Here is a 15,029-nt window from a genome sequence, read left to right as displayed (position 1 = left end):
GTCAAAAAGGGACTCGAACACGAGCACATTCCAACACCAGACGGACTGGTGACAATGGAAGCCACAATTATTCGACTTAAGGCCAACAACGAAACACTAAAAATAGTGTCAGCTTACGTTAGACCACATGATCCGATTTTCAACGAAGATTTGAGCCTAATACTGAACTCAGAAGAGCCAACTATAATTATTGGAGACCTAAATGCTAGATCTCCCAATTGGTTTGACAGGACGACCAACCGAAACGGAAGATATCTCTGCAATCATCTCGAGAACAGACCGAACGCATATGTCATCGGACCAACAGAACCGACATGTTTTCACGGAGAACTCCCTACGTATCTCGACATTGCAATCCTACACAACGTGGGTCAACAATACGAGATACATTCTCTAAATGAAGGCGATTCGACACATAACCTAATCGTCCTGACCCTGGGCGCAACAGAATTGAACTATTTGCAGCCCCAAAACAGAAAGAAGACAAGTTGGCCAAACTTCAGAAGAATTGTGAGCGAGAACATCGGTAACATCCCAACAATTAATAATATTACAGAACTAGAAGACAGTGTAATAAAACTAGAACAAGCAATAAACAATGCTATCGATGCCAGCTCCAAAACCGAAACAATCACAAGACAAAAAGGAAGATTCAGGGATATAAGTATAGAACTTCAAAACCTAATCAAAGAGAAAAACTGGAAAAGAAGAAGAGCCTACCGCACAAGAACAATAGAAGACAAAAGGATTGCAAATGAGCTAGACAGGGAAGTGAAAAAACAACTTCAAAATCATAGAAATGAAAGCTGGGACTCCTATATCGATGAGCTAAATCCTAACAAATCCGCCTTCTGGAAGTTATCTAAAATCCTCCGAAAGGACAAGAAACCCATACCTCCCCTACATGGAGTAAACGGGATTGTCCATACGGAAATCGACAAAGCCGAAGTCATGAAGGATGAACTAAAAAGGGCGTGTAGAAACAACGAAGACCCCGACGATGACATATACTTTGAAGAAGAGGTAGAAAGAACAGCGAGAAGACTTAGAAGGAAAAAGGGCAGAATAGGTATTACAAATACATCTCCCGAAGAAATAAAGGAACTTATAAAAAGGACAAATGCCAAAAAAGCCCCAGGACCCGACAACATCACAAATAGGGCGCTGAAAAATCTACCAACAAAAGCTATTGTTTATATCACTAACATAATAAACAACATGCTAAAACTACGATATTTCCCAGATAAATGGAAAGAGGCACACGTAATAATGATTGCAAAACCTGGTAAAAACGGCACATTTCCGCAAAATTACAGACCTATCAGCTTATTATCATCTATAAGCAAGATAGCGGAAAGAGTCATACTAAAAAGACTCAATGCAGAATCACAAATGCTAGGAACCATACCAGAGGCTCAATTCGGGTTCAGAAGCGAACACTCCTGTGAATTACAGGTACTACGACTTACAGAATTCATCACCAAAGGATTTAATGAAAAAATGTACACAGCTACAGCTTTTCTGGACGTCAGCAAAGCCTTCGACAGAGTCTGGCACCATGGACTCATCTATAAAATGAATGAATTTGGTTACAGTGAGGCGATGACATTCCTCCTTGCGTCATATCTTGCCAACAGAAGGTTCAGAGTTCGAATAGGGGCAACCCTATCCGAAGTCGGGACCCTGGAGGCGGGTGTGCCTCGGGGAGCGGTGCTGTCGCCGTACCTGTACACCATCTATACGGCTGACACGCCAAAAGAGCCAGGCTCTCTGTTGAGTCTTTACGCTGACGACACAGTAATAGCTGTTAGCTGGAGAAACCCGGATCATGCAGCTAATCATCTGCAAAGAGCACTAAACAGATTCCAAAGATGGTGCATAAAATGGAAAATAGCCCTAAATCCAGACAAAACACAGGCTGTAATGTTTAGTCACAGAAGAAGTGTACCAAATCGTGAAATTACAATCGAAAACACCCCAGTAGACTGGACCAACCAGGCTAAATAACTTGGGGTACATCTAGATAAGAAGCTAACGTTCACTGAGCACATCAATCAGCAAATACGCAAAGCCAAAGCGTTAAAAAGTCAGCTCTCAACACTTATTGGAAGGAAAAGTAAACTACGATTTAAAACCAAAATTAGGGTTGCGAATAGTATTATCCTGCCAGTCCTAACATATGCATCCGCTGCGTGGGGACACACCTGTAAAACAAACAGGAAAAAGATACAGACTACTCAAAATCAAATAGTCAGAGATGCCCTTAAGATACCAAGGTACGTACCCTTGAGATATGTATATAGAGACTCAGGACAAACAAGAATCCTACGCACACTAGACGAGAGAGCATATGAAATTTTCAACGGACTAAGAAACCACCCCAGCAGAATGTTAAGAGAGCTGACTAACTACAATGAAAACACAAGGACGGTACACAGAAGACCAAAACAACAGTTAGCTCGATATAGGGAGAACCCGAACGAATAAATAAAGAATGAGATGGTTGCAAGAAGAACGAACAAAGAAATGCAGGCAATCAGGAAACACACCAAAAAAACTCTGGCGAGAGGGTACGCTTTTCTTTTTTAGGTTTTTAGGTAATTATAAGTCCAATATACACCGGGGTGTGTGAGAGCATTATACACTTGGGAATGCACACCCCAATACACGCACACAAATAGGATTAAGGAAAAAAGGAAAGAATTGTTGCCCAGGCATTTTATAGTCCCGAAGCCACAAGGAAGTCCACAAAAAAAAATGTGTTTTCTGATTAAATAACGTAAATTCATATTGATATATTCATACTTTTCATTAAACCGTTTAACGTAAATTTACCCTATATAGCAAATATAGAAGGGGCCCGCCAGGCCTTCTATATACCGCTCCGCGGACTAGGCCCTTAAGGCAGATCGAAATGAAAGATCTACTCGCGACATCCGAGCACTGAGGTCATGTGCGGCATACATGGGCTTGGTGGCCGGACCCCTCTCGAGTGCTCAGCCGGCGAGGAGAACAAAATTTATTTTGCCAAATCGGCGGCTGAGTGACCGAGCACACACTCTTTTCCGGACATAGAGTCATCAGCTCAGGCTGATGGCTCTATGGTCGGAACACACGCTCCTTTTTCTTTTTTTTTAGGGACTCAAGTCCCGACATAAAGCTAGAGTAAAATCAATAGAGTCAGTAAAGTAAATAGGGAGAAAAGCCTAGATGTGGCTACCCCTACAGTTAGGTGGCATAACCACATTCACTAAAAACCGAGGATGTCCTATTACCCAGGGCATCTTAAGTAAAGTTAAGATCATAAGCCTCCTCACGTAAGTCATACGATGAGGAGGGGTGGTGGAAAAGCCTTGTGGTCAGATAGGTACCACTTCGACTAGCGAAGTGTGACCGGTTTGATCTTCGGACATGTGGATCCCATTCTTACATTGGTATACACATGTTCCTAGGGGCAGGTTTGATCATTGCGTGTGTGTGTGTGTGAATTATAGTGAAAAATAAAATTTTAATTTTGCACTTTCACACCCTGTATCTTTCTTAATATCAACATTTTATTAAAGCAATTTGGCTTAAATCGTAATATTTTAAAGTGTATAATCAACTGTTGCTTTTTGTACAATTACTTAAGGACCACCATGTATAGTATTTACATTATAAGAAGGTACCGTTCTGCATATAATAGGTCGCCGTTTATGGGACCAAAAACAATTTAAACACGCGCTAAATGTTTTAAATTACATAATAAAATTTACCTTATAGATCAAGATAGGGTGGTCAAAAAGTTTCATGTTTATAAAATATGTTTTGTAGTTGTATATGTCTAAGTTATAAAAATGTAAAAATACAAAATAAAATGCCTCTGTCGCACGAAGAACGTTTATTAGTGGTAACGTTATATTTCTACAAAAATATGAAATAATACAACAACAATAACACTTTTAGTAACAGGAAAGAGAAGAATAACCACATATTTAACTAAGTAATAAATTATTAGAGGGAAAAGCATAACATACTAATTATTGATAAAGAGATTAACAGTCTGAATTCTAAAATTACTATGTCTTGTTTAATATTGGCAATAAATCTAACTAAAGTAAAGGAACTGATGCTGAAATGAAAAGTGATCTTAAATTAGTTATATAGCTACTTACAGAATAATCATAGTCAACCAACGCAATATGTCTTGTAGACAGGGGTAATTCAATAATTAATTTACCCTTCGTGTGTCGATCCAGTAAAGTAGAACCTGTTTGAATGTTACACTTGCTGTCTAAAAGTGCATTATCATCATCCCAAAATAGCTTGATATATCGATTGTAAGTGTTGCTGAAAATAAAAATTCATTATTGGGGCTGATTTTAAGCTGAGCTTTGTGTTAAAAGTGTGCTTTCATATACATTATTGAATTTTTCCCTTAAATGATAGAGCGAGGTAGGTCTTTTAAACTACAAATTTCAATAACTCTATCATTGAAAACTGCATTTTACGCAGGTGACTGCTTCAGATACGCTTTTAGCTTTTTACTTTGACATCAAATACTTTGGCATTCTGCACTTTAAAATATGCATTTTAACATACATGGATTTTCAGGTTGTCGTTTATTATATTAAGTATACTATATGGCTATTAATTTTTTATAGTACTGAAAGTCCAAACTATTTTTACTGAAAATAATATGTGAATAAATTAAGTCTTAACTTTATAAATACCATACTCTAAGTGCCCTTCATTACTTTTCATGCCTACTTCGTATCGTATTTTGCATAGTAGATAAACTAGACCAGGGAAATAAGCAAAAAAGTATCCTGTTTGTGACACTGAACCGGCCAGGCAAACGACAGTTGTTTTGAATAGTATGGAACTCTGTCACAAAAATCTATGTTTCCTGCAGTCGATTTTTTAAGCTTAATTAATTATTAACAAATTAAGGTCAAAAACGGTAAATTTTCGCTTTTTCGTCTATCAGCAAAAAGTAAAGCGTTTAAAATAAATTTGAGAAAAGAAGAAACTTATAAGTCATATAAAAACCTTCAAAATGGCGTTTTCTAAATATTCCTATCCTTATTTGTTGCTTAGAAAGTTGCAGAATAGGTCAAAAATTTGTTTTTTGTAAATGTTAATAACTTTTTTTTAAATAAACTTATAACCTTTATATTACACACAATATTGGATCTTATAGTGCTTAAAATAAACTTAAAATTTCAAGTCAATCAGTCAAAGAGTTTAAAAGTTATTTAATTTGTTTATCTTAAATTAAATTTTTTTGCAACAATATAAGTCAGAAAATTAAATAGGTATATTAAATATACGAATAGACTCTAAAAGAAGAAGATTTATTCATTAATATTGTTAAAAACATAATAAGGAAAAACAATTTTAAATATTGCAAAATATTTTGGCAGAGACATGTAAATTTTTTGCTTATAAACAATGAGAATAACTTTTTAACCGTTGACCTCCAAAAACTGATTTTTTCATATTTTGATAGCATGAATTTTTTTAGAAATTTAAAAGGATAAAAAGTTGACCCAGGTCACTTTGGGACCAAGCTAGTGCATTTTTTTTATAAATTGATAGCAGGTCTGTTCATTAAACAGACCTTATTAAGGTCATTTGAAAGAACATACTTTAAGGTGAAATTCACACCAAGGCAATGGGCAACAGGCAATACGCGATACGCTACATGCGATATACAATATCGTATCGTGCATTTGTTCTCATCGAAGCAATATATTCATTCGATATACAAAATGTCCGTCGTGAACAACGTCGTAATTTTTTATTACATGTTACGACGAATACGATTAAAAGCAAATAAAAAGAAACGTCGATGTTGGGTGCGACTTTTTCATGTGAAAAGTTTTGTTCATTCAGTGAGTGTGGTTGCTACAGAACTGAGTTTGGACCCTGAAACATTTAAAAGTTTCTACAGGATGAATAAAGAGAATTTCTCAGTTTTGCTGAGACTTGTTTCTCTGATTATCTTCAAGAAAGATACGAATCACAGATTAGCAGTAAGCCCCGAGGAATGTCTGCTAATTACTTTGAGGTAAGTGTAGTTTGGCAAACAATAGGTTCTATTGACTGGATAAGAAAACTTTTATATTTAACTAAAACCAAAAGTATTCTAGTACAAAAATACGATTACAACATAATTTCAAAAGAAAGAAGAATTAGTTTATTATTGCATGTTCCATGTAGCAAGATATTCAGCTGCCGATACATTAGAAGAGTCGTCGTGACTCCACTGGGAAGATGCCGACGAAGAAGTGGGGCCTGCAAATTGCAGATTTTGTTCTCTTTCCTGCTCCGCTAATATGTTGTCGATTAACTCTAACACTGATCTCTTAAACCTCCGTTTTCTCCTGAAATCCATTTGCATAGCATCTGGCAGCAGGCTCTGTAGGAATTCCAAGTCTGCACTGATGGGTTTTTCTGCGTTAGTTTGCCGTTTCATATATTCTATAAAAGATTTATCCGCCTCATCTGACAAAGTAAAAGTCACAGTTGCTGCGCGATTCTTTTTTTTTAGTGTATTAACAAAATGTTTAGGACGCAGAGGTAATTTTTGTCTTTGTGCGTGTTCAACGGCACTACCTTCACAGTCTTGTGTATCAGGGGGGTCTTCATTGTCTTCTTCTATGACGGTTGAATCTGAATTATTGGTACTCGTATTAGTTTCTATCAGTTCTATGGGAGGTTCTGCTACGTCGTTATCATTGTCTCTACTCGGTGAGGGTAGATTACCAGACTGTGGCCTCGACTTTAAAAATGCAAAAAGAAATGACATTACATCGTGTAAATAATATTTCTTCTTTTTGGCTTCAGATCTTGACGGTAACTTGTTTTGAGCTCGTTTCAGTGCAGTCCGCAGATTCTTCCATTTTTCTTTGCATTCAGTAACTAAAAATAAATATTATGTATTACACATACTTATTAATATTTGCACTGTGAGATATATGATACAACTAAAAAAAATATTCTGTCAGGTATTTGGCAACAGGCAGCAGTTTTGCAGCATTATCACTTGCATTTTTTCCAGGATGCAGTATCATTACCAACATCATTCACGAAACAACAGCTGCTATTTTTAACTCTTTACAACCTCAATACATGCCAGCTCCAGATGAGACAAAATGGACATATATAGCAAATAGATACAATGAACTCTGGAATATACCAAACTGCATAGGTGCCATCAACGGAAAGCATATCCGAATAAAGAAATTCCGTAACACAGGATCGCAAAATTACAATTACAAAGATTTTTTTTCTGTGGTATTATTGGCAACTGCAGATGCTGATGGAATGTTTGAGACTATTGATGTTGGCTATTACGGCCGAAATAGCGACGGTGCTGTTTTTAAAAGCAGTAAACTTAGACAATTGCTGGATAGAAATTAATTAAAATTTCCACCACCAAGACCTTTGCCTTATGATGAAAGCGGTAATACATTTCCATTTTACTTGTGCGCCGACGAGGCTTTCCCATTGCGTAAAAACATCATGCGCTCTTTTCCAAAAAAGCTATTAAACGATGAAAAGTGCATATTCAACTATCGATTATCTCGTGGTCGTAAAAGCGTTGAATGCGCATTTGGCATGTTAGTTAGTAAATTTTGCATTTTTGAAACACCTATTGCATGTGGACAAGAAACTGTTGATAATATAATAAAAGCCGGTTGTGTCCTACACAATGTTATACGAAACACTGAAGGTCGTTTTTCAGTACCTGTGTTAGAAGACGATGTTAATGTTTTAAACGAATCTGGACCTATAATTCTTCCTGCAATTGGTTTACATAATACTAAACACAATACTGCAACAGCACTACGAAATTATTTATCTCAATATTTTATCACTCCTCATGCCGTGTATTTGCCAAAATACCACAAAATAAAATAAAAAATTAAAATCAAAACGGTGGTTTCCTTTTGTACTCACCTGATATACCTGTTTCCTTGGAAACTGCACACCAAGCTTTCTCCGTTGCACTACGTTTAGAATAATCGTTCCTGGTGAAATTGTATAAGCAAGGATATTTTTCGATGATTTGTACAAATATAATATTTTGCTTTTCGTCCGACATTTTCACGCAACAAGCAATTAGCAACACAACCTAAATATCGCTTGCAATACAAATCGTCCGACTCCAGACCCTATTATTCGATACGATATGGCTGTCGTCTCGGTTTGAAATAACTCAACCTACACAATGCATTTGTATACAGCATGATATGAGCAACTCAGATCGCGCATCGCTTATAGCTTATTGCTTGTTGCCTATTGCTTTGGTGTGAATTCCGCCTAAGGTTTCAATGTGACAAATTCGAAAAATATCGTATTGCATTTTAATGGAATCGTTCACAAAGCTTCTGTTTCTTGTTTATAGATTTCGACGTTTCTTTTTTAATTTGTATATACTTTTTGCGTACATTACGAATATTTATTATTTAAATAATTAGGTTGTTAAATAAATCATCTAATTTATTTAAACAATTTCTTTTTAATTTTAAATTTTTTTTAGAATATTTGAAGTACTTTTTATTTTAAAGATTTAATATTTTTGATTATTATATATACTTCTTTAATTAACTTCCGTAAATATTTTATTTATAATAGATTTTATGAAGAAAAAACAAATTATCCTATTCAATTATTTCTAAAAATATTATTGGTTTATTTAATGCTTGGAAAAAAAATAATCCCAGATGCGTGTGGCTTTTTTTAAAAAAGTTCGATTTCATGCTAACATGTTGAAACTTGTTTTAATCGATATTATTATGATGCAAATATGCTATGCTCAAAGTTATCCGACATTTGCATGTCAACCTATGTGTGTATAACAATTTTTTTAAATAATTTGAGAGTTATTTCAAAACGAAAATGATTCTTATGATATTTATGTAAAACGCGTATTATAAAACGTAAAGGGTAAACTACTAAAATAGCCTAAAAAATAATTGTAGCGTTTTTCAAGGCCATTTTTTAATAGGTTAAACATCAGATGTAAAAAAAAACAAAAAATTCAAGATGAAAGCTTAAGTCAATTGGTTTAAAAATGCTCAATTTCATTTTGATGTTATGTTGCAAAAGTCAGTTTAAAATATTCATAAACAAATTGATATACCGTTGCGTTTTGGAATACATAGACTTGAAGAACGTCCAAACTTTAACGTTTGAAACATATTGTTTATTTCTTACCACAATCTTAATCTTATTTTAATCGGAAGAATATGATGCTGCAATATTACAGTAAAAAGTTTACCCAAAGTATACCACGGTAACTTGCTTAATATATATTTATAAAAACAATAAACAGTTCAAACACAAATGAAATTTTTATTTGTTTAAAAATTATTATAAATAAACAGCTTTCCGTGGTAAACTTTGGGTTAACTTTTTACTGTAATGTCGCATAATATTTATTCTTTCGACTAAAATAAGATTCAGCTTATGAGTAAAAAATAAACAATGCCTTTTGGACGTTAAAGTTTAGATATTTATCAAGTCTATATATCCCGAAACACAACTGTATATTAATTTGTTCACGAATATTTTAAACTGACTTATGCTATATCAAATCAATATGGAGTTGCGCATTTTGAACCTATTTTGTAAACTTTCACCTCATATTTTTATTTTTTAAATTCGATGTATAATCTATTGAAAAATCGGCATTTTTAATTGTTCATTTGCATTTTAAGTTTAACTTAAGTATTTTACAAAAAAATACAAGAATAAACGTCTTAGAATAATTCGAATTATTAAAAGAACTTAATTTTAAAGCAAAAAATATATATATTTTAATTTGTTTAAAAATTGTTAAATAAATAAATAACAATAAATAAATAAATAGGTTGGCATGAAAATTTTTTCATTGAGATGATTGTCCATTGAGGAAAATCTTAAATTTTGCTTTGAGATTTTTTATTTTTAAAGAAATATTAGTAAGTACTTTAAAATAGAAATGAATTGAATAAATTTGTTTTTTTTTCATCACATCTATTATAAAATAAAATATTTACGAAGTTTATTGAAGTAGTATATATTAATCATAAATATTTATGTTTTGAAATAAAAATTACCTCAAATATTCCTAAAAACAAAATAAAAACTAAAAAAAGTGTTTAAACAAATTAGATAGTTTATTTCACAACCTAATTATTTAAATAATACATATTCGTAATGTACGCAAAAAGCACATACAAATTAAAAAAAGAAACGTCACAATCTATAAACAAGAAACAGAGATAGAGTTAAAAGCTCCTTCCCCCTCTTGCGCTCTCACTAGTTTCAAAGCCGACCAATTTTGAAAACCACAACTTTGAAGCTTTGTGAACGATTACATTAAAATGCAATCTTTTTCGAATTTTTTACATTAAAACCTTAAAGTATGTTTTTTCACATGACCCTAATAAGGTCTCTTAATTGTTATAAACAAAGCTGCTATCAATTTATAAAAAAAAGCACTAACTTCATCCCAAAGTGTGCTAGATAAACTTTTCTTCTTTTTAAAATTTGTAAAAAAACTCAAGCTGTCAAAATACAAAAAAAAAACAGTTTTTTGCAGCCAATGGTTTAAAAGTTGACAAAAAAGTAAGCAAAAAATTGACATGTTTTTGCCAAATTATTTTGCAGTATTTAAAATTATTTTTTATCATTTTTTTTTTAATAATATTAATAGAATAAATCTTCTTCTTTTATAATCTATCCATATATACCTATTTAATTTTCTGACTTATACAGAGTGAAGCATAACTATTGGGACATAGACTAAGGACAGGTTATTTGGACCAAAATATGGCTATTGGGCTAAATATGCCTTAATAAAATGTTGCTGAAAAAAAAGATACAGGGTGTTAAAGTTAATTTGTGTTTTTCGTTTTTTGCTTATAGTTTCCCTGTATATTTATAAATTGCTATCAAAATTGGCACAGAGGCATAATCTTAGACAAGAAATAGTATTTTATTTACAATTTTACGTTTTGTCATAGAGGGCGCCACGTGGATCATTCCTAATGATCAAATTGAGTCTAAACTTTTTCTGATGAAACTTTTTAGTAATTTTTATTAGAAAATATGATGTAAACATCATTTTTACGTAAAATTGGTACTCCTGTTTAAACATAATAATTTCAACCGTTTTCGATAAAAACGCATTCGAACTGCTTAGAGTCTTAAAAAAGGAGTTCAAATATTATTTCATTTATGAAAAGTATGCTTTGGACTGTCAGATAATTGTTGTTGGTAAATGTCATTTGTTCAGAGTAAATTATTTTTGATGTGACAGTGTAGTGTAATGTTGCATTTTTTAAAAGTAATCATTACTTTTTTTGATTGAAATGTCTCGTCACAATCATTTTACTAATGAAGAAATGCGAGATATGATTTGCGTATACGCACAAGAAAATTTTTGCGGTCGCTCGGCAGCCAGAAGGTATGGAATGTTATACACAAACAGAAGGCAACCAAATCACAAAACTTTTGCAAGATTATATTGTAGTTTAGGCGAAACTGGGTGATTTCACACTAAAAATCGGGGTGGTCGACCGAAACAAATCACACCTAATCAAGAAGATGAACTTTTGGTTCGAGTAGATGAAAATCCTGAAATAAGTTCACGACATCTATCAGCAGCAACAGAAGTAAGTCAGTCGTCTATTGTTAGAATTCTAAAAAAAGAGAACCTCCATCCTTATTACTTCACTCCTGTTCAAAATTTACTTATAACAGATCTTCCACGGCGGTTACAGTTTTGCCAACGTATTCTGAATAAACATCGTAAAGACAGACACTTTATTAAGAATATTATGTTCACCGACGAAGCAACTTTTACCAGACGAGGGGTTTTTAATTGGCGAAATAGTCATTATTGGGAAGAAGAAAACCCGCATGCTATTAAAGCTAGACATTGTTAGCATGAGTTTAAATTGAATATTTGGTGTGGCATTATAGGCGACCAACTATTAGGGCCTTATGTTCTTCCTCCGAATTTAAATGGAGATTCTTATTTATTCTTTTTGGAAAATACTCTTAGTGATATTTTAGATGATCTGTCACTGGATGTAAGAAGAAAAATGTGGTTTATGCAGGATGGAGCGCCACCTCATTTTTCATTAGCTGTTAGAAATCATCTAAATGACGTATTTCCCAACTATGGATTGGCAGAGGCAGTGATTTTCAATGGCCACCAAAAAGTCCTGAGTACAACCCGCTAGATTTTTATTTTTGGAAACATATGAAGTCCTTAGTTTATGCCAATGAAATTAATACACGAGACAAACTTTGGAGATACATTCAAAATGCAGCTAATCTTATAAGGGGACAGAATAATATTTTTTTAACGTCCGAAAATCCTTTATAAAAAGAATTAGAAAAGGCATAGAAATTAGACCATGTAGAACATTTAGTTTGAGTTTTTGTGAGTTCTTTTAAGTTAAAGTGTGTTTAGTTTTGATTTATCGTCAAAACGAAAACCTTACGTTAGTTGCAACTTTGTTTATTAGTTTGGTATTTGATAGTGGAATTGTAAATAAAATACTATTTCCTGTCTAAGATTATGCCTCTGTGCCAATTTTAATAGCAATTTATAAATATACAGGGAAACTATTAGCAAAAAACGAAAAACAAAAATTAATTTTAACACCCTGTATCTTTTTTCTCAGTAACATTTTATTAAGGCATATTTGGCCCAATAGCCATATTTTGGTCCAAATAACCTGTCCCAATAGTTATGACTCATAACTAAACCTACTGTATTGTTGCAAAAAAAATTAATTTAGGATAACCAAATTAAATAACTTTTAAACCCTTGACCGATCTTGACCGATCGACTTGAAATTTTAATCTTATTTTAAGCACTACAAGACTCAATATTGTGTGTAATATAAAGGTTATAAGATAAGTTTATTAAAAAAAAAAGTTAGTAAAATTTATAAAAAACCGAAATTTTTGACTTATTTTGCAACTTTTTAAGCAACAAATAAGGATAGGAACGTTTAGAAAACGCCATTTTGAAGGATTTTATATGAATTATAAATTTTTATTCTTCTTAAATTTGTTTTAAACGCTTTACTTTTTGCTGATCGACGAAAAAAGCGAAAGTTTATCGTTTTTTCACCTTAATTTGTTAATAATTAATTAAGTTCAAACAATCGACTGCAGGAAACATATACATAGGTTCTTGATATAGAGGTCCGTACCACTAAAAAAATATGTCGGCTGCCCGGCCGGACAAGTGTCACGTAAAAAACTGATTTTCCTGGTCTAAACTGTCGGATTTCAATACGAACTTGAACCACGATTTTATCTCTTATGTTTTTTTTGTGTACTGAAAATGTCATATGAGATAAACAAAAAAATAAAGAAAATTAGGAGTTAAACCAGAAGGTGTTTTTCTAAAAATTGAATTCTCGCAACTTTCCCAATGTAAAATTTTTCGTCTTCACTACTTGCCGTTATACTTTTTTTTAACAGGTTTCTTATCGTGAAAACTAACAAACTTTCTAGTGGCATGAATGAGAAAATCACGGATATTGACCTATTAACATTACATATTTAGATCATAATTAACACCCTTAGAGCCTAGTAGCCTTATCTAAAATTTTTTTAAAATAGAATCAATATTCTTTACCAAAGATTTTTTTTTACAAAAGAAAATTCAATTTTCAAGCAAATTTCCTTAGCAAACCCTACAGTTTTCACATATTTTACTTTCCTTGATTTCATCTTTCAGTACTCTTAAATGGATAAGGGATAAAATTGTGGTTGTGAAAACTCGGAAAACTCGTCGGAAATCTGACGGTTTAAGATGCCATATTATAAAATAGGGGCTGTTACATCTCACTGCAACTTTCTCTTTTAACTATTGTAATGTAAATGGATGTGAAAAATAGATTATCTACAAAACGGTAAGTTCCTTGACCAGCAAAACCTCCTGAAGTTATCTGCAAAAGGTATGAGAATTTGGTGGCTCGTTGATTGAGAAATTGGAGTCTGGTTGGAAACCTAAAAATTTATAGATACGCCTATCTACATGATTCATAAAATTAAAAATGTGAATCGGCTCTATCCAAATATTACTGATGAAACTAGGATTCTTCTTCCTTTTAGTTTCGGCTTTCTTCTTTGGCGGTCGCCGCATAGCAATTACAGCTTAAGTTATTACCACACCAAGACATATTACCAAGATATTAAGGTTGTTGTAACCCTTTTCCAAGTACATTCCAATATAACTCTTAAGCTACCGGGGACAAATGAGCGGAATCCAATTTAACCTACGTAATATTTTTTCATCAATTTTTTACTAATTTATTACCACCCTAATAATTTTTCACCACCACCAAACCAACCTTATGTAGAGCGATTGTGCTGGCTTAAGGTTCAAGCTAGCAGAATTCGAAAAAAAAAACTTTTTGCTTATGGCATATTTTTTCACCCATTTTTCACTAATTTGTTACCACCCTAATAATTTTTCAATACCAAACCACCCTTAATGGGAGCGATTCTGCTGGGTTAAGGTTCAAGCTAGCAGAATTCAGAAAAAAAACTTTTTGCCGATGGCATATTTTTTTACCAATTTTTCACTAATTTATTACCACCCTAATAATTTTTCACCACCAAACCACCATTAAGGGGAGCGATTTTGCTGGATATCGGTTAAAACCAGTAGAATTCCAAAAATAATATTTATGATATACCACAGTGCTCTGCTAGGTTTTTATGAATTTATTACCACACTAGTAATTATTCATCCCTCAACTACTCCCTATGAGAAGTCAATAATTCTGTTAAGTTAATATTTAAGGTGATAAACAATCTATTTTTATAATTTTACTATACTCTTCTTGTAACTGAAAGTATAAATTGCTTGCCTGAAGGTTTTTACTGAATTTTATCCACCCTTATAATTTTTGACCACCTAAGCCACAGTTAATGGGAAACATTTAACAAGCTACCCATTCACTCTAGCTAAATGCGAAATCTTTGTGGAAATACAAAAGTGCTCTGCTAGATTTTTACTA

The 15,029-nt window shown here is 33.1% G+C and overlaps 1 protein-coding gene across 2 annotated transcripts in view; it reads right to left on the bottom strand.

The window, feature by feature from the left end:
* Positions 1-15,029, bottom strand: part of Apoltp (Apolipoprotein lipid transfer particle) — a 1,459,665-nt gene that overhangs the window by 672,045 nt on the left and 772,591 nt on the right. For both annotated transcript variants that reach the window (XM_072546518.1, XM_072546519.1), the window contains exon 35: positions 4,155-4,329. In XM_072546518.1, coding sequence (XP_072402619.1) covers positions 4,155-4,329 — 175 coding nt within the window. The remainder of the gene's footprint in view (positions 1-4,154; positions 4,330-15,029) is intronic.

This window comes from Diabrotica undecimpunctata, chromosome 10, assembly GCF_040954645.1.
Source record: "Diabrotica undecimpunctata isolate CICGRU chromosome 10, icDiaUnde3, whole genome shotgun sequence".
In the NCBI taxonomy this organism is placed as follows: domain Eukaryota; kingdom Metazoa; phylum Arthropoda; class Insecta; order Coleoptera; family Chrysomelidae; genus Diabrotica; species Diabrotica undecimpunctata.
The sequence above is the reverse complement of the archived record's forward strand: the minus strand, read 5'-3'. Positions and strand labels throughout refer to the sequence as shown.